The sequence below is a fragment of the Anabrus simplex genome, chromosome 1, assembly GCF_040414725.1.
Source record: "Anabrus simplex isolate iqAnaSimp1 chromosome 1, ASM4041472v1, whole genome shotgun sequence".
Taxonomy (NCBI): domain Eukaryota; kingdom Metazoa; phylum Arthropoda; class Insecta; order Orthoptera; family Tettigoniidae; genus Anabrus; species Anabrus simplex.
In genome coordinates, this window is record NC_090265.1 from 1,335,615,009 (window position 1) to 1,335,640,380 (window position 25,372).

Consider the following 25,372-nt stretch of genomic DNA (forward strand, 5'->3'; position numbering starts at 1 on the left):
AAAATGATGGAATACCATCTTCAGGGTTGCCGGCAGAGGGGTTCGAATCCACTATCTCCCGGATGCAAGCTCACAGTTGAGCGCCTCTAACCACACGGCCAACTCGCCCGGTCGTACTGAGTTTAACAGCCTGCCTGAATATTTTGATTAATAAATTTCATGATGTTCCGTATTGATATCTATAGTATGTCATAGAAAGAAAGAGATCCACCTTATCAATACTAAATTTAATGTTGTTATTTAAAACAGGACCGGTTTCGACTTATTACAAGTCATCTTCAGCTGTCATTTACATACACATTAGAATACATAATCAAACAGTTGTATCTTACAAATAAACATGTCGTGTTTGATAGACATTTGGTAATATGTCTAGAAGTGAAATTCTGCTTCTTACATCTAGGTTTAAAGGATCAAGAATATTAAAAAGATATCTATCTTTAACACATTAAAAATTTTTAAAAAGTTACAACACATGATAAAATTTGTTGTTTACACCTGACCTTGAATATAGCATTGTCGTTCAAGTTTTACTAATAATAGTTCTTTAAAAGGACTTTTTATATTGCATTGTTTTTAGTCGACTAAATATGCTTAAATGTAGCCGCATGTGCTTATACAGATACTTCTTATTAGGCTTAGACTTTGTCAAAATGAGTAATGTGAATTCAAAGAAGAAATTACAATAACAAAGTGAAGTGCGTTTGAATTAATAGTGATCTAGGTAATTGTAACCTCTGTTGAATAAATCCTGCAATTATATACTATTTAAAATACATTTCATGCAAAGAAGACATTAGCACACTTCAATATATAAAAGTTGAAAGGTATAAAACAATCATATACGTTTTTTGAAATTCATATGAAGTAATGTTCTTTCCTCATGCGTATGTGTCAATTTCAAATGGAGTAATGTACTTTATATAAACTTTGTCAAATTAAGTAATGTGAGAATGAATTTTGAGATTGCGTTGAGAAATGAAATGCCAGGTAATTAAAACCTGTATTGAATGACCTCTTCAAATATATACTGTGTAAATACATTAAATTCAACATAAAACAATGGTACATTTCAATATAAGTTAAAAGGTAAGAGGCAGTCCTGCAAATTTGTAAAACTTCATATGAAGTACTGTTCTTCACGTGTACATGCCAAGTTCAAATGGGGCACTATTGGCCACTATTTGCTTAAAGTCCAATCACTATAAATTTAGATTGTCTTGTTGAATATACAGATTGAAGATGAATGTGCTGCTGGGGTTATGAAAGCTGTTGTTGTAGGTGGTTCTTTTTCGGTCTATGATACTTGTTAACTATCTGTAAAAAGTAAATGAAATCAGTTAGAGGCGCATTAGAATGTTAAAGTGTTAAACTTGTGTGTGTGTGTGTATTGTAGAGATTACTTACTGTCGTGAGATGATTGGGAAGTGTATCGCTTGGCGGCTTGGCGTGTACTATATCGTGAACTTGTGGTATTAGTGTCTGTTGTCGTGAGGGGAATGGAGGGGTGGGGAAGGGGAGTTGCTAACTGTGTAGAGGTGGAGTTAGTTGTGTCTTTCTCCTGCGCTGTAGATTGCGCGTGGTGTTGTTTATTGACTGTTCTCAAATAATAGTTTTTTATATAAGGGATGATTTTACTAAATAAAATATTGGTTTTTTCTGTAATTTCATTAATATTATAATTAGGATTTATTCAACAGAGGTTACAATTACCTAGATCACTATTAAATCAAACGCACTTCACTTTGTTATTGTAATTTCTTCTTTGAATTCACATTACTCATTTTGACAAAGTCTAAGCCTAATAAGAAGTATCTGTATAAGCACATGCGGCTACATTTAAGCATATTTAGTCGACTAAAAACAATGCAATATAAAAAGTCCTTTTAAAGAACTATTATTAGTAAAACTTGAACGACAATGCTATATTCAAGGTCAGGTGTAAACAACAAATTTTATCATGTGTTGTAACTTTTTAAAAATTTTTAATGTGTTAAAGATAGATATCTTTTTAATATTCTTGATCCTTTAAACCTAGATGTAAGAAGCAGAATTTCACTTCTAGACATATTACCAAATGTCTATCAAACACGACATGTTTATTTGTAAGATACAACTGTTTGATTATGTATTCTAATGTGTATGTAAATGACAGCTGAAGATGACTTGTAATAAGTCGAAACCGGTCCTGTTTTAAATAACAACATTAAATTTAGTATTGATAAGGTGGATCTCTTTCTTTCTATGACATGCCTGAATATTGCCGGGAAGTAGCTGGGGAGTTTGATAACTTTCTTCTTTAGCATGCCATTCCTCTGGTTCATAAATTTTCTGATACTGCTGGTACGTAACACACTGGTTCATCATAGCATTCGAGCTATTCAATCCCTTCTCTGAGGCACTGATTGGAATGAGCAGTGTGGAAATTTAACGAAATAATGGCAGAGGAGTGTTCACGGCTATCTGCGACCTGGTCATTCCATCTCTGGAACTTTGGACTGTTAGGTCGGCACCGTAGTACTGTTTGTTGAAAATGAGAAAGTGTGCGGTTTTTCATTTGATCGAGTATTTTATATGATAACATTGCTTTCAATCGCTACATTCCTACTGACGTTTTTGTAATTACCTATGTTGAATTCAGTTAGCAAAACGACTAAGCCAGTCTTTCTGAGAATCCCGTAGCGAAGCACGGGAAAATAAGAGTTTTGTGTGTACATTGCTCAGAATTTGAAAAGAATGGTATTTCTGCATCGGTCATGTCCGTAGTAACAAGAAAATGCACTTTTTACTTTTCCGTAATTTCTGTCTGTCTGTCTGTCTGTCTGTCTGTCTGTCTGTCTGTCTGTCTGTCTGTCTGTCTGTCTGTCTGTCTGTCTGTCTGTCTGTACACGCATCACTAGAAAACAGCTGAAGAGAATTTAATGAAAATTGGTATGTAAAGTCTGGGGATCAGCCGCTACAATCTAGGCTGTAAATCATTTTACTCACGCTGAGTGAAATGGTAGTTTAGGGGAAGGCCTAAAATTTAATTCTCAAATATTTATTTCATTAGTGGTCCTATCGATAAATATTACATAACAAAAGTTATATATAATTAAATTTCCGATCATTTATGTCATACATTGTTACCGCACCGGCTTCGATAATACAGATATTCATCAATTTGTATTTTTGTTGCCAAGTCCACATCAACGCCGAGCCACGAGAAAATGGGTAAACAGAATTTAATGAAAATCGGTATATGGAGTCAGGGAATAAGAAACTACAGTCTAAGTTGTAAACAATTTTATTCACCCTGGATGAAATTGTAGTTTAGGGGAAGGCGCTTAAAATTTAATTTTTAAATACCATGTTATTGGTCCTACCGAAAAGTACTACATAACATAAGTTATAGAGAATACAATTTCCGATCATTTATGATTTATTCAGTTTTACCGTACCGACTATGATAGTGGTATTTCAGAGTCGGAGGAAAACTAAATGTGGAGGTCTACAATATTGAAAGTGCATAACAATGATCAACAATAACATTACATTGACCATTGTTTGTTGTGATGTTCTTTGTCTCTTATGCTGCTGCTCAACTCAAATAGATGGGATTACTGCTGCGTTCCGAGTATAACAGCCTGACTGAATATTGGCGGAAAATAGCTAGGGAGTTGGAAAACTTTCTTCTCTAGCATGCCATTCCTCTGGTTCATATATTTTCTGATACTGCCAGTACATTACAGACTGGTTCATCAGAGTATTCCAGCTATTCAATCCCTACTCTGACGCACTGTTTTGAATGAGCAGTGTGCACACTTAAGGCAAACGCTCACTTAGTAATATTAGTATTAGTATGACCTGGTCTAGGATTACAATTTAGAACTAATCCAAATTATAGCACCACAATTCATGAAATAACTCAACATTCAACCCTGAAAAGAGCCATTTCTTAAGGAAAGCTTCTTCTTCTTCACTTGTATTAAATTCTACATGCATTTTATTCCAAATTAGCAGTGAGGTGGGGTTTCTTCTCTGGCTTGAAGGGAAAATTTGTCTCCAAGTCAGATAGATTTTTCCGCCGCCTGCGTAGTGAACTGAGATTTTCTGACTCAACGGGTACTTCTATTAAACAGATTAGTAAGAGGGCATAGTTTTTGCCCTGGGAGTCTCCACTATTCGACACCCCCACTCGGCCGAAGATAAGACGAAGTGTGTTCACGGATCACCGCTCTCTGCGGCTTGGTCATTCCAGCTCTGGAACTTTGGGCTGTTAGATCAGCATAGAAAATGTGTGGTTTTTCATTTGATAGAGTATTTTTAATCACGCCATTCATACTGACGTCATTGTAATGACCTATGTTTGATTTCAGTTCGGGAAACTACTAAGACAGTCTTTCTGAGGATGTAAAAAGGCAGGTGGAGCGTGAGTGTCTGTCATTAAAATGAAAACTTGTAACGTTCCAGACGTTACAGTGTAATTATATTAATTTTATTATGTGTAATTAATTCAGGAATTTAACGTCATGATATTTATCTTGGTATGTAATTGTATTATAATTCATGTTTAATCATTTGCTCACTATCATTTCATTACTTTGTAACTACGACTTGTAAACGAGGGCTGAATATCCTCATATTCACTTAGATTCTTGCGACAGTCGGTTAAAATTAACTTGCAGTAGATTTCCTCTATCTTGCCACATCACCGAGGAAGTTGGAAGGACAAATTTAGACATCAAGTTCTGAGAAAAGCTAGCACGTGTTCAAGCGTGGTAACGTAAGCTACCGTATTTCGACCAGAATTATTCGAACTGATCAACGCCTATATTTTCAAAGGAGCGTCATGTTGCCATGGATACTGAGTGAAAAGACGACAGGAAGGTTCAAGAACAGTTGATATCTTGGTTATGGCCCGTCAACTCTAATATCTGGAGTGGGGAGAGACGTGTCATCTGATTGGACCACGTGTAGCGACCTGTAATTAGCGCGAGAGAAGGTTATAAAAGGGCGTGTTGGAGCTCGTGGCTTCATCTTCTTATGATCTTATGATCTTCTTCTGATCTTCTACGACTCTCTCTGCATTATTATTGATCTTCTACGTGATAATCTACTTGATTCTTCGTCTCGATACTTAGAAATTCTGAATGAGGGGTGTATAGCCACCCTCATCAGGAATTACGTACAGCACGGCTACAAGACCGGTTTGAACCAGTCGAAGTCAATAGATAGTTTTAATCTAGATAGAAATGAAACTTCAGAGAACATTTTCAGTAAAGTTGGAAGGATTCTTAATTGAGTATCCTCTCCATATAACCCAAGGTGGTTCTTCTAACTATGACTTAGGGCTTATCTCCAATATATGGGATAGAGCATAATAGGGAGTGTTAGTTTTGAAGTCATCTTCCAATTAGTGGTGGGTGCAATTTGCAAGGCAGGAATGGTACTTAGATGCAGATGAAGAGATCTCAAAGACGATCGGTGAAGTTCCAGCTACAAGGATGGAAGCTTTCCAAGGACCAGCAGAACAAGACTACATGGTGAGCAAACGAGTTAAAGATATTGCAAGTTTTCGCGAAGTAGAGTCATTCAATTTTTTGTTAAATTCATTTTATATTTTAAATTCAGTTCTCGTTAAACCGTCGTCATTTATATTAAATATAATAAATAGTATTTTTCCAGTTCACTTTAATCAATCTGCCTTAATTAGCCTTTTGATTTTTAATTCTCCTGCTTAATGATTAGTGTACTATCACCCCACCCCTGTGATAAGAGTCTGTCCAAGCTTGATTATAAATTTTTATCTTTAAGTCCTCAACTTAAAGATTGGCGCCCTTTGCTTGCTTGGTTGCATTTCTCGTTCGATGATTGTTCTCCGAGAGGGGAAGTCACAAAAATGCCGCTCCAACGTGTGGCGAGAAAATCATTAAGTACGGAGCAGTTAATGACAGTAACGATATCAGAATTCGTATTATGGGCAAAATTTGGATATCCACGTTTCATTAAGAGTGTTTGATTGTGGGAAGCAGGGGCGTATATAAGGGGGGGGGCCCAGGGGGCCTGGGCCCCCCCCCGAAAAAATGTATAAGCCTTGAAGAACCGGACCAAAATGATGGGAATTTTCGATCGTTGTTGAGATTCCGAGCCAACAGTTAGCAGTTTATGTGCCATACCTGGACGATTTTTGTAACTCACTAAAATAATGCTTTGAATCTCACAAGGAAATAGTTGCATCCTTACAAAACATCGTTCCACAATTGTGTATCGTAACAGATTTCGGTTCATTGGAGGCTGCTTTTAGTTTCTACGAAGGAAATCTGTCACATAAAGAGATTGTGCAAAGTGAGTTTATGTTGTGGAAAGAAAAGTGGAGTCAGGAAAATCCTTCAAATCTTCCCAAAATGGCTGTAAGTTCTCTAGAAAAATGTGACAAGACTTTCTTCCCCAACATTTATACCCTTCTCAAATTACTCGCCGTTCTTCCTGTTTCTATCGCAACCGTGGGAAGAACTTTCTCTAGCCTAAGGAGACTGAAGACTTACTTAAGGAACAGCACATCTGAAAGTAGGCTTAACAGGCTTGCTTTACTCTCTATCCACAGAGACATTATAGTTAGTGATGAAGAAGTTCTTGATAAGTTTGCAAGTGTACCAAGAAACCTGGACTTCGTTTTGTAACCATTGGTGTACTGTATGTATGTATGTATGTATGTATGTATGTATGTATGTATGTATGTATGTATGCATGCATGTATGTATGTATGTATGTATGTATGTATGTATGTATGTATGTATGTATGTATGTATGTATGTATGTATGTATGTATGTATGTATGTATGTATGTATGTATGTATGTATCAGCCCAAATCAATGTTTCCTTTTTCCTTTCTAAAGTGTTTGAAATCGTCTGACCTCTTAAAAATTACTTAATCTAACCTTACATCAATCTTGGCCCCCCCCAAAAATATATTCTATATTCGCCACTGGTGGGAAGGGTCATGGCTGATCAAACGAAAGAGGAGAGGATGTTGCGCAGTGGACGGGCGATAAAAGGCAATAATGTATTGAGTTCAGAGAAAGAGTTGTGTAGTCTAGGAGAGGAAATTGAAGATAGAAGTGTAAGTAGTATGGAGAGTGAAGGCAAGCAGAAAGAAGTCAGTATGGAGTCAGATGATAGTAGGATGGGGGGCGAAGCGGAAGTAAACACTAACAATGAAAGTAATAATAATGATCAGTTAATGGGAATGATGCAGTTAATGTTAAGTAAGATAGAGGACAGTAAATCTGAAATAAAAAATGAATTGGAACAAATTAAAACAGATGCAGAACAAACTAAATCTGAGCTTAAAAGTGAATTGGAACAAATTAAAACAGATGTAGAACAAAATAACACTAAAATTGAGAGTATTGAATATGAACTTAAAGAACAGTTAGAGCAAACTAAAGCTGAATTAAGTAGGGAGATGAGGGAAAATAAGGAGGAAGCGAATCGGAGAATGGACGAACACAGTAGGCAGTTACGCGATCTGGTGGTAAAAAATGAACATTTTAATAAGCGATTAGAGGACCAGAAAAGCGAATATGTACGGCAAGGAAAAAAGGTAGAAGAAAAGTTGGCAGAGCAGAGAAGTGAATTCCTGGAATTAATGGGGAAGGAAAACAACTCTACTAGGGAGGAAGTAATGAGGCAGGTCACTAGTATTGATAAGAGAGTTGAGACTCAAAGAGGGGAAATACGGGTATTTAAAGACCACGTCCAACAAGAGATTGACACGGTAAAGCTTAGAATAGAAGATGAGACTCGGACAAGTGAAGAAAGGTTTGCGATAGCTGAAGAGAATAAGATTGAAATTAGGACATTGAAAGAGAAGCAGGTTAATTTGGAGAGAGAAATTGATAGGAGAGACAGAGATGTAGAATGCCGGATGGAGAAAGCAGAAAATAAGTTAAAACAGGTGGCAAAGGATAAACAGGTTTTCACGGGAAGGCAATGTCTAGGAAATAGCTACATTAGGGAAATTGAACTACCTAAATTTAATGGGAAACAAATGAACCCGCTAGATTTCCTTAAGATGATTGAAAAACGATTTGAAAAGCGTCTAGAGGAAGGGTCTATGGACTGGGAAGACGTTATGGAAAATATTGACCATGCTTTTGTAGGAGAAACTCGGTCTTGGTTCATGGTATATAGGCAAACGATGACGAACCTGAAAGAATTCAGAAATAAGTTTAGAGAGAAATTCTGGAATGAAGCGATACAAGCTCGGGAGAGAGAAAGGGTGGTATTTGGGAGGTACAAACAGCATGAAGGAGTTACTATGACCGAGTACTTCCTGGCACATGTCATGATTTGTCAGAACTTAGATGGTATAACCGAGATGTCTGATGTAGTAAGACTACTTTTAAGACATTTTCCGGACAGGGTGAGAGAAGCGGCCTGCATGCAAAAAGTTGGAACTATTCAGGAGATGGAGAACCTACTAGGCAGTTTTGATGCGTTAGGTAACCTTAGGAGTAGAACGGAGAATATTCAGAACTTTAGTCATCACAACGGAATGAGACATAACGGTAGAACACAGAATCACGAAGCTCGCAATCAGTTCAGACCTCAGCAGAACAGCAGGAGCGGAGCACCGGAATATAGGACAGGAAATCCCCAACGGAGGCCAGAGCAATGTACTAATGAGTCCAACGTCAATACACAAAGGGAACCTTTAAACTAACTAGAGGCTGTAATGTTAGGTCAGAATTCCAGCCTAGTACGAAGGTAGCGAAGTGTCTTGCCATGAAAGTGTTACCATATGACCTAAATGTTAGAGACGATTTGTTGTATGAACCCGAGCAGAATAATGGAGATTCAAGTAATAAAGTAGTCAATCCCGTTGTTAAATTGAAAGTCTGGGGGGCGTGGGTTAAAGTTTTGATTGATTCTGGTAGCCAAATATCATGTATTAGTTCTCAGTGGTATGAGTCATTAGTGAAACAGGGTATTCAGTTGGAGGAAATGCCTGTTAAGTCTACTTTCATCATTACGGCTGTTGGAAAGAAGTCTAAGCAAATTTGTAAACAAGTAGCTGTCCCGATCTGTATTAATAATTCTATTAGCGTTCAGATATGTTTGGTAATTCCGCATTTGATATTTGATCTTATCTTGGGATCTGACTGGTTAACGTTAAAATTGGCTCAGTTAAATTACAATGATCTAGTGCTAAATTTGAGGTGGAATAATGAGGATATCAAGGTCAAGTTTGAGGAGGAAATTCAGAGGAAAACGGAAGTTAGTACAGTGTGGAGAATGAGAGAGGTTTCTAAAGTTAATGAAGAGGCTAGTGAGGGCCTGAAGTTGTGTCAGTTGTGGATTAATGAGGATAAAAGATGTGGCTTGAAAGAAGCCGTAAGTAGAAATGAGTTAAATGAAATCCAGAAGGACAAGTTATTTGAAGTGTTATGTGAACACGTGGAGATTTTCTCCGAGAAACCTGGTGTTAGCCATCTGTATGAACATTCTTTTTCTGTGCTGGATAAGACTCCATTCAGCGGACCGCGGTATCCGATACCACACAAATATGCAAAAGCCGTAGAGGATCAAATTCAAGCTATGTTAGCAGACGATGTGATTGAATTATCAAACAGTCAATATGTTAATCCCTTAATTGTCGTGCCTAAGTCTGATAGATCAATACGTCTGTGTATTGAATGCGAGAGCGTAGTGAGAGTGTTAGGTTTGCCTGAGGAACCACCTCGTAATGCTGAATTTTACGTCCGACTGGCACGGGAGAACCTGATTAAATCTGGAGATAAACGTAAAAGGCAACAGAAACGTAAGGTACTTGATAACTTTGAGGTAGGTGATATGGTTTTGGTGAGAGTTCCCATGTTGTCAAATAGTGAGGATAAGGTAACAAAGAAATTTTTTCTGTTATATCAAGGCCCTTATAAAGTACATAGAAAACTAGGACCCTGTGCTTACAAGTTAGCGGATGGCGAGAGCGTAATGAATGGCTCATATAACATTAGTAGTTTACGGAGATACCTGTCGTGTGAGGTGGCTGAACCGGATTGTGAGATATAGGTCAGTAACTCGGGGAAGTTGCTACTTGTTATGTCAGACTACGAGCGGTATGTGTTTACGTCTCAATTGTGGTGGTATTTCCTAGTTGTGTTTGTAAAATAGGGAGGTGTTTGTGTGGCGGTAGATTTACGCTCGTTCATTGACAATAGATCATCTGTTTTCTGTATGTGAGGCCATGAAATTTAATATATTTGTTTTCTGAGATGTTACAGAAGGCTAATTAAAGCTGACGACGGCAAATCATTAATTTTCCCGTATGTGCATTTCTAACTTGCAATAATTTTACCGTGAGCTTAAATCACGTGTGTATTTGTGTGAAGTGTATTGCATCCTGCTTCAAAATAAGGTTGAAACATTCGAAAGAGTGATAAAAGTGTAAATTGTGTGTATCATTTGTTTTTCATGGTTTTAATGTAAAAGATTGGAAGAGAACGAAGAATGTCGGAGAGATGGGAAGTAAAAAAGACAAATAGACACTCGACAGAGTTTGTAATCTGAATTGTATATATTATGTTATATTCTCTAGGGTAATCTTGTTTTTTACAAAAATGGAAAGTTGCTTATGTTGGGCATAATTTAGTGTCTAAACCTCAAGATGAACTGAAATAACAGACATTCGCAATGGTAAGCAGTCTAAGAGAGATATGGAAAGAGTGAGATATAATTAATTGTATGAAAATAATGTCGCTCGTTATGGGCAGGTAATAGAGGTATTTCAAGTCAATGTGGGAGTAAGTGTGTGAGTTCTCAACTCATGTGATATTTGTTAAGAACTCATGGGGGCGAATGTAACGTTCCAGACGTTACAGTGTAATTATATTAATTTTATTATGTGTAATTAATTCAGGAATTTAACGTCATGATATTTATCTTGGTATGTAATTGTATTATAATTCATGTTTAATCATTTGCTCACTATCATTTCATTACTTTGTAACTACGACTTGTAAACGAGGGCTGAATATCCTCATATTCACTTAGATTCTTGCGACAGTCGGTTAAAATTAACTTGCAGTAGATTTCCTCTATCTTGCCACATCACCGAGGAAGTTGGAAGGACAAATTTAGACATCAAGTTCTGAGAAAAGCTAGCACGTGTTCAAGCGTGGTAACGTAAGCTACCGTATTTCGACCAGAATTATTCGAACTGATCAACGCCTATATTTTCAAAGGAGCGTCATGTTGCCATGGATACTGAGTGAAAAGACGACAGGAAGGTTCAAGAACAGTTGATATCTTGGTTATGGCCCGTCAACTCTAATATCTGGAGTGGGGAGAGACGTGTCATCTGATTGGACCACGTGTAGCGACCTGTAATTAGCGCGAGAGAAGGTTATAAAAGGGCGTGTTGGAGCTCGTGGCTTCATCTTCTTATGATCTTATGATCTTCTTCTGATCTTCTACGACTCTCTCTGCATTATTATTGATCTTCTACGTGATAATCTACTTGATTCTTCGTCTCGATACTTAGAAATTCTGAATGAGGGGTGTATAGCCACCCTCATCAGGAATTACGTACAGCACGGCTACAAGACCGGTTTGAACCAGTCGAAGTCAATAGATAGTTTTAATCTAGATAGAAATGAAACTTCAGAGAATATTTTCAGTAAAGTTGGAAGGATTCTTAATTGAGTATCCTCTCCATATAACCCAAGGTGGTTCTTCTAACTATGACTTAGGGCTTATCTCCAATATATGGGATAGAGCATAATAGGGAGTGTTAGTTTTGAAGTCATCTTCCAATTAGTGGTGGGTGCAATTTGCAAGGCAGGAATGGTACTTAGATGCAGATGAAGAGATCTCAAAGACGATCGGTGAAGTTCCAGCTACAAGGATGGAAGCTTTCCAAGGACCAGCAGAACAAGACTACATGGTGAGCAAACGAGTTAAAGATATTGCAAGTTTTCGCGAAGTAGAGTCATTCAATTTTTTGTTAAATTCATTTTATATTTTAAATTCAGTTCTCGTTAAACCGTCGTCATTTATATTAAATATAATAAATAGTATTTTTCCAGTTCACTTTAATCAATCTGCCTTAATTAGCCTTTTGATTTTTAATTCTCCTGCTTAATGATTAGTGTACTATCACCCCACCCCTGTGATAAGAGTCTGTCCAAGCTTGATTATAAATTTTTATCTTTAAGTCCTCAACTTAAAGATTGGCGCCCTTTGCTTGCTTGGTTGCATTTCTCGTTTGATGATTGTTCTCCGAGAGGGGAAGTCACAAACTCCCCAACCTGATTGTGACTGATGGTAGGCAAGGGTGCCTATCCTTACAATGAAAATTCCCTAACCCAGTCTTCAAATGAGAAAAAACGTTTGGTGACTTCCCCGTCGTGTTTCTAGGGTAATGTTAAGTGCTACGCAATTTAATAAAATCTTGCTCAAAATGTGTACACTACCTAACCTAGAATACTGTATACAATGTAGAATTCCTTAGCGAAGCACGGGTACATCAGCTGGTATGAAGATAAAGTAGGAATTCAAGAGAACAAATTGGGGCAAACATTCATTTATAGGATGTGGAGTAAGGGATTGAAATAAATTATCAAGGGAAATGTTCAATAAATTTCCAAGTTCTTTGAAAATGTTTAAGATAAAGCTAGGTAAACAACTGACAGGAAATCTGCCACCTGATTGATGATACTATCTAAAGCATGAGTGCATAAACTTAAAAGCATACTGGTATCTATTTCATACAGTTGAGGTGCAATTTTATTAGTAGATAGTGTATAGTTAGTAACAATAGGTATGTGTTTCATGCCTGTGCTTAAGCCAAGTATTCTCTATAAAATACATCTCACAAGGGGACTTTCTACTTTATTATTACAAAACTATGATTCAGTGCATATTATTAGGCTATTTCTTGGAAAATAGACTGTTAAATTAAGTTGCATGATACATTGGGTCGGGGATACAACTAATAATAATAATAATAATAATAATAATAATAATAATAATAATAATAATAATAATAATAATAATAATAATAATAATAATAATAATAATAATAATAATAATAATATCCCACCTGCCTCAAGGGCAGTGACGTGGAGCGTGCATCATTGGGTCGGGGGATACAAGTGGGGAGGATGAACAGTGCGTCGCCCAGGCGACCTCACCTGCTAGGTTGAACAGGGCCCTTGTGAGGGGATGGGAAGATTGGAAGGGATAGACAAGAAGGAGGGAAGGAAGCGGCCGTGGCCTTAAGTTAGATACCATCCCGGCATTTGCCTGGAGAAGAAGTGGGAAACCACGGAAAACCACTTCGAGGATGGCTGAGGTGGGAATCGAACCCACCTCTACTCAGTTGACCTCCCGAGATTAAGTGGACCCCGTTCCAGCCCTCGTACCTCTTTTCAAACTTCGTGACAGAGCCGGGAATCGAACCCGGGTCTCCGTGGTGGCAGCTAATCACACTCACCACTACACCACAGAAGCGGACTATTATGGAAATACGGTGGTTTAATTCAATTCTGAATTTACAGTACTAAGTTAATAGGTTTTTATTAATGTTTTCTTATATTTATCGTTAGCATGAGTTATTGAAAGCATCTTTAATATCAGTTCCATATAAGGGATCATCACTTTTTTCTTTTTTAATCCGTTTACCCTCCAGGGTTGGTTTTTCTCTCGGACTCAGCAAGGGATCCCCCCTCTAACGCCTCAAAGGCAGTGTCCTGGAGCGTGAGACTGAGGGTTGGGGAATTAAACTGGGGAGGAGGACCAGTATCTCGTCCAGGGGGTCTCACCCGCTATGTTGAACAGGGGCCTTGTGGTGGGGGATGGGAAGATTGGCCTTAAGTTAGGTACCATCTCGGTGTTTGCCTGGAGGAGAAGCATTGAAACCACGGAAAACCACTTCGAGGATGGCTGAGGTGGGAATCGGACTCTAACCCACCTCTACTCAGTTGACATTCCGAGGCTCAGTGGACCCCGTTTCAGCTTCGTAAATCTTTTTGAATTTCGTGGCAGAGCCGGGAATCGAGCCCGTCGTATTTCTGCTATGATTTTATATTAACGCACTGCAACAGTGTAGTGGTGTGAGCTAAGATGGGGACTGCTGCAGCGCTTCCGGCTTCACAACTATCTGACGTTGCCAGTCTCTTTACTAATATGTCTGTGGCTATCAACCACATCAAACGTACCGCTAGCAACTGTTCTTTTCAAGAGAACTGTTACTGAAGATGAGATAAAAGTTCACTGTCCTCTAGCGGACTTTCACAGGATTAAAATAATCTCATCTGTCTTGTTAGGCATTCAATTTCTCAGTAGAGGCCGCTGAATCAATCTCATTCATTCAATAACTAACAGAGGTCAGCTAACTTATCTCGTAGTACCTTTAACTGCCAGTAGAGCGTATTACCTCGTAGTAGCTCCTGTTGTCGATAGAGGTCATGTATGTTGGAGCCCGGCCTGCTGAAAACTGCGGTGAGGATTAATCCGCCATTTCCTTCCGTAGGAGAAACGTCTCCTGGCAGATATACAGGGCTGAAGAATAGAGGACGAACAACTGAAACAGACAGTACAAATAAGTATTATTTTATTTTAAATTGTACAAGTAGGCCTAAAATGGAATGTGATGTAAATCAAGTGCCTTGAGGCTTGTGGGAAAGAATTTCACAAGAAATTACTATAGGTAATGACAAGAAAAAGGAAAATTTATTGCTCAGAAAAGAAAAAAATATTTGACCCCGACGTGATTTGAACACGCAACCTTCTGATCTGGAGTCAGACGCGCTACCGTTGCGCCACGGAGTCTTTGTTAGCTGTACTTAATCTAATTCCTTAGAACACCATAGCTATGAGGAAAGAGTTGTTTTCAGTATAAAAAGTTGAGATTCATGTCAAGCGAGGTCGTTGTAAAATAACTTTGTAACTAAAGAATCTCAAGGATTAATGGAGAAAATCACATTAACTCTACCTTTCAACTGTTTCGAGCAGTAGCCGATAAAGAAATGATCGCCAACGTTCGCTAACCGGATATGGCACAAAAAGAAGGGAAACAGAGCCAAGTACAGTACGATACCGGTACCATTTTTAGTAATCTAGACTAGAATAGAATAAGAAATCAATAATTAAATTTATAAACGATAACGAAGGTGTTCCTCCTTTTGTACTTTTCTGCTCGCTCAGTTTTAATAACCGTGTTGATGGGGTGAAATTAACTCATGGTACGGGACCACCGTCAAGTATATACCTAGGTCTTCCTTGCCTATCTCTTCCAATCTTCCCATCCCCCCGCCCCCCGCAAGGCCCGTGTTCAGCATAGCAGGTGAGGCTGCCTGGGCGAGGTACTGGTCGTCAGTAGCGGCGATTGGGAATTAGAACCCTGGGGGGTGGGGGAGCAAAAAATATTATAGACAGCAAAATGTACCGGTGGTCTGGGCAATACAGTGCGCGGTAGACATCAAAATTGAAAGAAAATAGCTACAAGTTTTTGGTGCTCTCCGAGCGGATTTCGACAGAGGGCCGGTTCTACCACCTGCTGGTAAAGTAGCGCGTAACTTGCCCTCCGCGTAAAAGGATGTTTCCGTTCGACCACTCCTAGGTAGCTCTACCGGCAGCATTAACCGTAGTTACCCGGCGCGTAATTTATCAGCCACTTCGAAGGCCCGATAAGACTTTAGCTGCCGGGCAAGTTTTGAGAGCTGAACATTATTAGCTGTATTTCTGGTGACATACAATTTAAATTAGCTTAGTATACTGAAAAAGCGTGATACTGTAACAGTGATCGATATTGTATTGCAGGATTTTGAACATTAATGCTTCCCTTGAGTTGCAACGGTCACAACAGCCCCTGGCATTGGTAGCATAGGGAACGCATTTTATACGTCAAGCTTTTGCAAAGAAACTCTAAAAGGATATAAAATCAAAACCTATTTGGAAATCATTTCAAATTGGCTTTAATTTTCTACTTTTTCAGTTTTCAGACACCAAGTTTAAGTTACTGTACGTATCCCATTTATCCTTACCTCTCTCGTACCGGTAAGGCTAACGCGCTCACTTTAAAATACGATCTATACAGGTTCGAGTCTTCGTTATGACGGATCTTTTTTAATTTTCATTCTTAGCATATAGTCCTATAGCATATAGGACTGTCGCCCAGGTAGCAATTCCCTATCACTTGTTTACATAGTCTTCTTGTAAATGATTTCGAAGAAATTGGAAACTATTACATTCCAGAATTCCTCTTCCTATGAATGGATACTTACGCCGATTAGCTCTTTAACAGTACCTTCCAACTTTATCTTCATGAAGTTAAACATTAGAATGAAATGCATTATCAATAAATGGAAGTATGTGGAACTAAACGAGTTCAAAGAGCTAGTTGCAAATAGAGTATTGTGGATATACTCAATTCGCAGAAGCCTGCAGATAGAATGCTCAAAGGCAATAAGTCCGTAAGGAAGATGTGAGTGTATATACGTATTTGGAAGCACGTAAAAAATAAAAAATAGTTAAGAACAACGGCAGGGAACGAAAATAAATTATTAAATGTAAATTAGAAAGACGATGAAAACCTGCATACCTATTACGGAGCGAGCGACTTGATCAGTCTAGTACGAGAATACTTTCCTAAAACGCTGCCTCACATGACAGGTTATAACTGGCGTAAGAAAATGTAATCTCGAGATTTTAATCCCAATTAGGTATTGATTTTGAAGCTCATAGATTATAATCACGAAACCTTGACATTAATCGTTGTCCATAATTCTTAAGACTTCCCTTATTAGGCTTTTGGGTGATAATCAGCAGATGCAAGCACAGGAAAATAGAACAATCGAAATGAGCTTCATACATCTGACGATAGATAGCACCACACTCGAAAGCAGGAAGTCGCTATAAATCAGTGTAGCCAACTCCGTATATCGGTATCTAGCTCCGGGTAGCTACCCAGCGCTTGCACGGAGGTGGTTGCACACAAGGCAAAGTACCAGCTGATTTATACCCCCAGGTAGTTACCTCCCGGACAGCTGCCAGCCACTTTACCAGCAAATGGTAGAATCGGCCCAGAGAAATAAAGGCTGACAATTTACCATCTTAACTGCGGTAATAATAGTTTTGTGACATTTTGATTCAATTCTATGCAGTAAAACTTTCACCGAAAGAACGATTACAAATGTGCGCATCAGGTTCTGTGCCATCAGCGTCGTATGCTATTTCAAATGTATTTCTTTATTCAGGATCAGCAACAGCATAACGCCGAATTGCAAAGGACGAGTACTGATCTAGCAATTGAATTATTTTATTTTGCTGGGTGAAGTCGATCATGCCGCGAACGTACGTAAAGAAGATGGGCAGGGAGGGATAAAAAGGAACTACAGTGCAGTATATCTGGAAAATGCCGTTCGGGAAATGAAGAAAGGAAAGTTGAGTATTCGTAAAGCATCCGAGTGTTACGGTGTGCCTTATACAACGCTAAATGAGCGGGTGAAGGGCAAACGTTAAAACAGTTATGGTGAGCAGCCTGTTCTAAATTCAAAAGATGAAGAATGTTTAGCACATGGATTGATCAAGTGTGGAGAGTGGGGTTTTCCTATGAAACGACATGATGTGAGAAATGTTGTACATAGTATTTGAATCGCTCTGGGCGAGTTCAGAAACGTTTTAAGAACAGTAAACCAGGAAGAAACTGGTTCTTAGGCTTTATAAAAAGAAACAAGGAGCTTACCGAAGGATTAGTGCAAAATATTAAGAGGAGTCGTGCTGGAACTAGTGAGGAAGTTATTCATGATTATTTTGATAATCTGGATGTATACGTTGCAGATATGCCTCCTATAACATAATAAACCTTGATGAGACCAACTTTAAAGATGACCCAGACCAAAGTAAAGCACTGGTTAAAAGAGGAGTAAAGCATGCAGAGAATATCATGGATTCGACCAAGACAAGTGTTAGTGTCATGAGTGCAGCTACAGCAGAAGGTGTTGTTTTGCCACCATATGTGGTATATAAAGCGAAGTATCTCTACCCAACATGGATTGAAAATGGCATTCCTGGCAGTGGGTATAACAGGAACACAAGAGGTGGGTTTGACCTTGAGATATTTGAAGACTCGTTTGTGAAAATTCTGTTCCCGTTTGTTCGTAAGCTGAACGATAGAAAAGTACTTATTGGAGACAACCTCTCAAGTCATCTTTCTCTCCATGTTATTCAGTTGTGTGAAGAGAACGAAACTGACTTAATTTTATTTCCACCAAAAACCATCCACATTTGCTAACCACTTGATGTAGCCTTCTTTCACCCACTAAAAGGAGCTTGGAGAAAGTGCTTAGAAGAATGTAAAATGAAAATCAGAGGAATCTTGCCTAAGTGTGAGTTTGCTAAGATGCTAAAGAAGACCTTCGAGGAAGTTAGTGTTCACCTAACATCCTACGTTGTGGCAGGATTCGCGGCATGTGGCATTGTTCCTCTAAATCGAGAAGCTGTCCTTAAGAAACTTCCAAAATCTCCGAGGGAAAATGAAGGATTGGAAAGACGGTGGAGAGACACATTGGTGGACCACCTAAAGGAACTAAGGAAGGAAACTATTGGAAGTATCGAGAAACGTTCAAGGCAAAAACGTCTCAATGTTGCAGCTGGCGAGGGAATAGTAGTTCTTGATCTCGTAGAGTCGGGTGATGATATGCAATCAGGATCATCAAACGACAACCAATTGCATTCTGATTCAGAGCTATTTGTCGAGGATGATACCGGTCATGTCAGTGTCATAGATTATGGTGGAACTACCGAAGAAGGTGAAAACTGTAGTTCTTACAAGAGTGGTGTATTTGTATTGGTATCATTTCCGACTGGTAGCAGGAACAGATATTTTATAGGTCAAATAATTCAGATGGGTGAGAGTGACGCTGAAGTCAGCTATTTAAGGAAAAGAGGATCCAAGCAGGTTCATTTTGTATTTTCAGATGTTCCTGGTGTAGACAAGACTGTCCTCACGCAAATTGTAACAAAAGTGAAGCCTAAGGGCATCAGTCGTGGACGCTATATTTTTCCAGATATTGACATTTTAAAAATTGAGTTAATATTCTTTATGATGTAAGATCATTTTTATGCATAGTGGCTATTTTTTAAATGAAAACACAATGTTCTAACTATAAAATATTATATTTGTTCATTTACATACATGTTAGGTCCCTGAGGAACACCCTCTAGTATTTTAAAAATGAATATAAGCATAGCCTACCATACCTTTGGAGCTATTTTAATTTAAAAATTGATCGGTTTCACCCCATTACCTGGGTGAAGCCGCTATACGCCTTTAATAAAGCAGCGATCGACTTTTCAATTAAAATAACTCCAAAAGCACAATAGGCTATGTCTATATCCAGCATTAGATATAATGTCAAAATGCTAAGGATTACATGTAATTTTTTAAACGAATTCTTCAATATATTCCCTCTAAAATAAAATTGAAACTACGTCGAATGCCATTTTTAATGTATTTATTTATTCAGGATCAGCAACAGCACAACGCTGAATTGTAAAGAACCGAGAATGTACAATAGATATTAATCTAAAATGAAATACATATAAAAATTTACAAAGTACACGAATATACACAATAAAAGCTGTACAATCCTATAAATTTAAGTACAAGAACAGAAACAGACAAGAACAAGTAGGAAAGTTAAGTTACGAGTATATGAGAAATATCAGGACAGAAGGAAGGAAACGATACGAAGGTGTCTAAGATCTGCGTATTCCTACTAATTTTATAAATTTGGATTCGATTCCAACTTCAACTATCCTCGAAGTGGTTTTCCGTGGTTTCCCACTTCTCCTCCAGGCAAATGCCGGGAGGATACTTAATTTAAGGCCAAGGCCGCTATCTTCCCTCTTCCCCTTCTATCCCTTCCAATCTTCTCATCCCCTCATAAGGTCCCTGTTCAGTATAGCAGGTGAGGCCGCCCACTTGTATACCCCAACCCAAAGTCTCACACTCCAGGACACTGCCCTTGAGGCGGTAGAGGTGGGATCCCTCGCTGAGTCCGAGGGGAAAAAACCAACCCTAGAGGTTTAACGGATAAAGAAAGAAAGAAAGAAAGAAAGAAAGAAAGAAAGAAAGAAAGAAAGAAATATTGTTTGATATTTAAAGAAATTAAAAATGAATTATGTAAGAGACAACGGGGTTTGCATACCATTGACTTTTGTCATTCTTTGCTATAGGTGGCTAAAATAGAATTAAAATGTCATTTTTTCTATACGAAGTGGGGTGAGGGGCGACTGCCACCCCCTCGCCCCCCTTTATCACCGCTACTGCTGGTCGTCCCACCCAGTTTTCTCCCCCGACCCAATGTCTCATACTCCGTCCTTGAGGCGGTAGAGGTGGGATCCCTCGGTGACTCCGAGAGAAAAACCCAACCCTGGAGGATAAACAGATTAAGCAAGAAAGAAAGAAGAAAACTGGAAGGGATCCAAAAGAAAGCAGTACGATTCGTTCAAACCGGGGAAAATATTCATTTACTGTGTTGGGAGAGGAGTAACGGATTGGAATAATTTATGAAGAGAAATGTTCGAGAAATTTCCAAGTTCCTTGAAGACATTTATGAAAAGTCTAGGTAATCAGCTGATGGCCGACAGCCCTAAATGATGACTGATTTTCCGACAAGTAACGAAATGTTTGCTGGGATTAGTTGGGAGTGAGGAGACGAGCTGTTCGACAAGAAGGAGTGTTTCGATGTGTCATTGAAGAGATGGCTTGGAATTTGTAGACGAATAAGTTTGAATGGTGTCTTTAAAAGTAGGAAAGATCATAATAAGGAAGATAAAGTTGGATTTCAAGAGGACACATTTATACGAAACACGCGAACACGACTTCTGTGGCACGTCAAACAACATACTAACATATTTTAATGCTTTTAACATGTAATAAATAGGTCGAAAAACTAGCAACACAGCATATTTTAACATTACGTTTTAATAATTCTATGGCCATATATTTTTTGCAAATTTTATTAGGTTATAGCGAAAATATACATTATTCTTAAAATGTACCTGCTATTAAAAATGTATTCAGTGATGTTTGCAAAATAAAATCATGAAACATTCAGTCGAAATGCAATCAAATACCTAAATGAAGTCAAATGGAGGATTTCATGATGATTTTAAAGGAAAACAATGGTTCGCACACTGGAGAGTAAAAAGTAATAAACAAGACCTTAACTGACATGCTAGTCGGTAAAGGTTTGCCGTTGGGTGAAATGGTAGTTTAGGGGAAGGCCTAAAATTTAATTTTCAAACATCTGTGTTATTATTGGTCCTATCCTCGTTGGCTGAATGGTCAGCGTGCTGGCCTTCGTTTCAGAGGATCCCAAGTTTGATTCATAGCCTGGTCGGGGATTTTAACCTTCATTGGTTAATTCCAGTAGCTCGGAGGCTGGGTGTTTGTGCTGTCCCCAACATCCCTGCAACTCGCACACCACACATAACACTATCCTCCACCACAATAACACGCAGTTACCTACACATGGCAGATGCCGCCCACCCTCATCGGAGGGCCTGCCTTACAAAGGGCTGTACCCGGCTAGAATAGCCACACGAAATTATTATTATTATTATTATTATTATTATTATTATTATTATTATTATTATTATTATTATTATTATTATTACTGGTCATATCGGTAAATATTATTACGTAATAAAAGTTCGTGAGATTACAATTTCCGACTATTTATGTCTTATAGAGTTTTACCGTACCGGGCATAATAACGGAGATATTTGTGAATTTAGGCTTTTGTTGCTTAGTCAATAGGAAAGCCGATCATCGCTAACATGGAAAGGTTGTTCAATCGTGTAACTTTCGATGAAGGCGGCTTTTATCGTGATTGTTTTAAGGATGAAGAACCTCATGGTCATCAGCTCATATCGACAAGGAAAATTGTGAAGACGACTATCAAATGAGAAAAACGTCGTGAAAGAACGATGGCTTGAAGAATAAGACGAGGGAGAGCCACGAAAGAAGAAAGGTTTCCCTTTACATTGAAAGCCGTAATATCACAGAGTCGGAAGAAAACTAAATGTGAAGACCTACAATATCGAAAGCCCATAACATGGTTAACAAGTTAACAGTAACATTACATTGATTATATTGTTTGTTCAATCAATCAATCAATCAATCAATCAATCAATCAATCAATCAATCAATCACTACTGATTTGCATTTAGGGCAGTCGCCCAGGTGGTAGATTCCCTATCTGTTGTTTTCCAAGCCTTAAATGATTGCAAAGAAATTGGAAATTTATTGAACATCTCCCTTGGTAAGTTATTTCAGTCACTAACTCCCCTTCCTATAAACGAATATTTGCCCCAATTTGTCCTCTTGAATTCCAACTTTATCTTCATATTGTGATCTTTTCTACTTATAAAGACACCACTCAAACTTATTCGTCTGCTAATGTCATTCCACGCCATCTCTCCACTGACAGCTCGGAACATACCACTTAGTTGAGCAGCTCGTCTTCCTTTCTCCCAAGTCTTCCCAGCCCAAACTTTACAACATTTTTGTAACGCTACTCTTTTGCCGGAAATCACCCAGAACAAATTGAGCTGCTTTTCTTAGGATTTTTTCCAGTTCGTGAATCAAGTGTATTGTGGTGTGCCTTGTCTCCTCTGCTGCCATTCGTCTTCGATAATTTTAACTTTTAATTTGATCGAGTGTTTCATGTGGTAGCATTGCTTTCAATCGCGACATTCGAGTCGATTAATATTGTGTTCTGACAAAAATAGAGAAGTCATTGTAATGGCCTATATCTAATTCAGCTAATTTGTCTGTGTCTGTTACAGCATCACGGGAAAATGGAAAGTGGATTTTAATCACGGGAAGATGGGTGGATTATAATGAAACTTGGAATTTCACTTTAGAATAAGGCCGAGTAGGATCTTAGCTATAAGTTGTCCGAAAACTTTCTATCGGACGGGGTCTTTCCAAAGGGGTCTAAAGCATAAAACATAAAACTCGATGCATCTTACAGTTGATTTTACACGAGGGTAGCTTTTTGATTCTAAAGCCAAGGAGATCTGATCTAGGAGAAAGGTCACTTTTTTCTTCTTCTTCTTTATATGGTTACCCTCCAGGGTCGGCTTTTCCTCGGACTTAGCGGGGGATGCCACCTCTACCGCCTCAAAAGCAGTGTCTTGGGGTTTCAGACTCTGAGTCGGGGGATACAACTGGGGAGGATGACCAGTACCTAACCTAGGCGGCCTCAGTGGTGGTGGTGGTGATTGTTGTTTTAAGAGGAAGTACAACTAGGCAACCATCCTCTAGGCGGCCTCACCTGCTATGCTGAACATGGGTCTTGCAGGGGGATGGGAAGATTGGAAGGGATAGACAAAGAAGAGGGAAGGAAGCGGCCGTGGCCTTAAGTTAAGTACCATCCCGGCATTTGCCTGGAAGAGAAGTGGGAAACCACGGAAAACCACTTCCAGGATGGCTGAGGTGGGAATCGAACCCACCTCTACTCATTTGACCTCCCGAGGCTGAGTGAACCCCGTTCCAGCCCCCTACCACTTTTCAAATTTCGTGGCAGAGCCGGGAATCGAATCCGGGCCTCCAGGGTTGGCAGCTAATCACACTAACCACTACAGCACAGAGGCGCACCACTTGTTTAAACGATCATAATAATATTTACTAAAGCCTTTTATGGATTTATCATACTTGATTTCACGTTCTGTAAAAGTCTGTCTTCACGTGGTGAAGCATGAGTATTTTGGATCTGAGTACATTTGACTAGATTTTTCGGCTGAATCAGTCGTTTTGGACTCAGCCTCGGATAAAGGTACTAACCTTTCCCCTGTTAAGAATGTCAGTCATTCCATTTCTTTCCACTGTCCAGGGGAATATCTCAAAATTTCAGCAAATATATGTGTATCTGCCCCCTTCATTCCCGTTGAAATTAATAACGAGCCTGTAGTTTACTTCTCGATTCTGGCAATGTGCTTTTATTTATTAGTGAAGACTGGAATTTAGGTATGAAATCGTTTGTAAATTTTCTGATTATTCTCCCTCATTTCAAACATGTATTTCAGCTAAGTCATCTACTCTTGAAGTATTGGGTTCTATCCTGTGTTAGGTCAGGATTTTGAAGTTCACCTATAAATTTAGGCTTTTCCGTACTAGAAAGTTATCTTGTGATGTGATTCTGGGTGCTAATTTCATATGTCATGCCGGTCTAATTTTAGACCTATTAAACCGTGTGTTTTCATTCAAATTTTCTAGTGATCGAACTACCCCTTTTCTTGTTAGAAAATTGTGTTTCTTCTTATGTTGTGTCACCTGCTCAGGATAAGGTGTCGTTAGGACTTACAGAGTTACCTAATGATCAGGCTGACAGAATTCGCAGCCTCTGTAAAGCCTATCCGGATGTAATTAGGAACAGTTAGGGGTGACCGATGTCATAAAATACAGAATTGAAGTGACGGGTTCTATGCCAGTAATTTTTCTTCCTTACCGTCTCTCTTTTCCGAGAATGAAAATTTTCAATCAGATTCTCAATGATGGGATTATTCAACTTTTAACTTCAAACCATTCGTCGCCTATTTTTCTTGTGTCAAAACCACAAAGTGTTTTTCACCTTGTTGTTGACTATTGTGCTTGAAATAAAAAATCGTGCAATCCGTACCCCTACCCGATTTACACTCCTGCTTTTCATGGTTTCGTGAGGCTAAATATCTCACCAGTTTGGAACTCAACCAAGCTTACTTTCACCGGGCGAGTTGGCCGTGCGCGTAGAGGCGCGCGGCTGTGAGCTTGCATCCGGGAGATAGTAGGTTCGAATCCCACTATCGGCAGCCCTGAAGATGGTTTTCCGTGGTTTCCCATTTTCACACCAGGCAAATGCTGGGGCTGTACCTTAATCAAGGCCACGGCCGCTTCCTTCCAACTCCTAGGCCTTTCCTATCCCATCGTCGCCATAAGACCTATCTGTGTCGGTGCGACGTAAAGCCCCTAGCAAAAAAAAGCCTACTTTCGGATCCCGTTGGCTGAGGAATTGAAGCCTCTTACCGCCTTCACCACTAATTGGAACATACATGAGTTCAATCGAGTGCCATTTATATCTATCGGCACTGCTGTTCTTACTAGGTTGCTTCATCAAATGATGTGTACAATTTTATTCTATAATTAAATTGATGACCTTGTCGTTTTTCAATTTACTTTACCTCGCACCGTCACAGACAGGTCTTATGGCGACGATGGGATAGGAAAGGTCTAAGAGTGGAAAGTGCCCGTGGCTTTAATTAAGGTACAACCCCAGCATTAGCCTGGTGTGAAAATGGAAAACCACGGAAAACCATCTTCGGGGCTACCGACAG

General features: G+C 38.9%; 1 protein-coding gene and 1 non-coding gene across 2 annotated transcripts in view; both read right to left on the reverse strand.

Moving 5' to 3' along the window:
- LOC136878715 (uncharacterized) overlaps positions 1-25,372 on the reverse strand; it is a 225,841-nt gene that overhangs the window by 15,268 nt on the left and 185,201 nt on the right. The window contains exon 7 of the mRNA XM_067152163.2: positions 14,424-14,570. Coding sequence (XP_067008264.2) covers positions 14,424-14,570 — 147 coding nt within the window. The remainder of the gene's footprint in view (positions 1-14,423; positions 14,571-25,372) is intronic.
- TRNAW-CCA (transfer RNA tryptophan (anticodon CCA)) lies at positions 14,747-14,818 on the reverse strand. The gene has a single exon. It is a non-coding gene; the product is annotated as a tRNA-Trp (tRNA).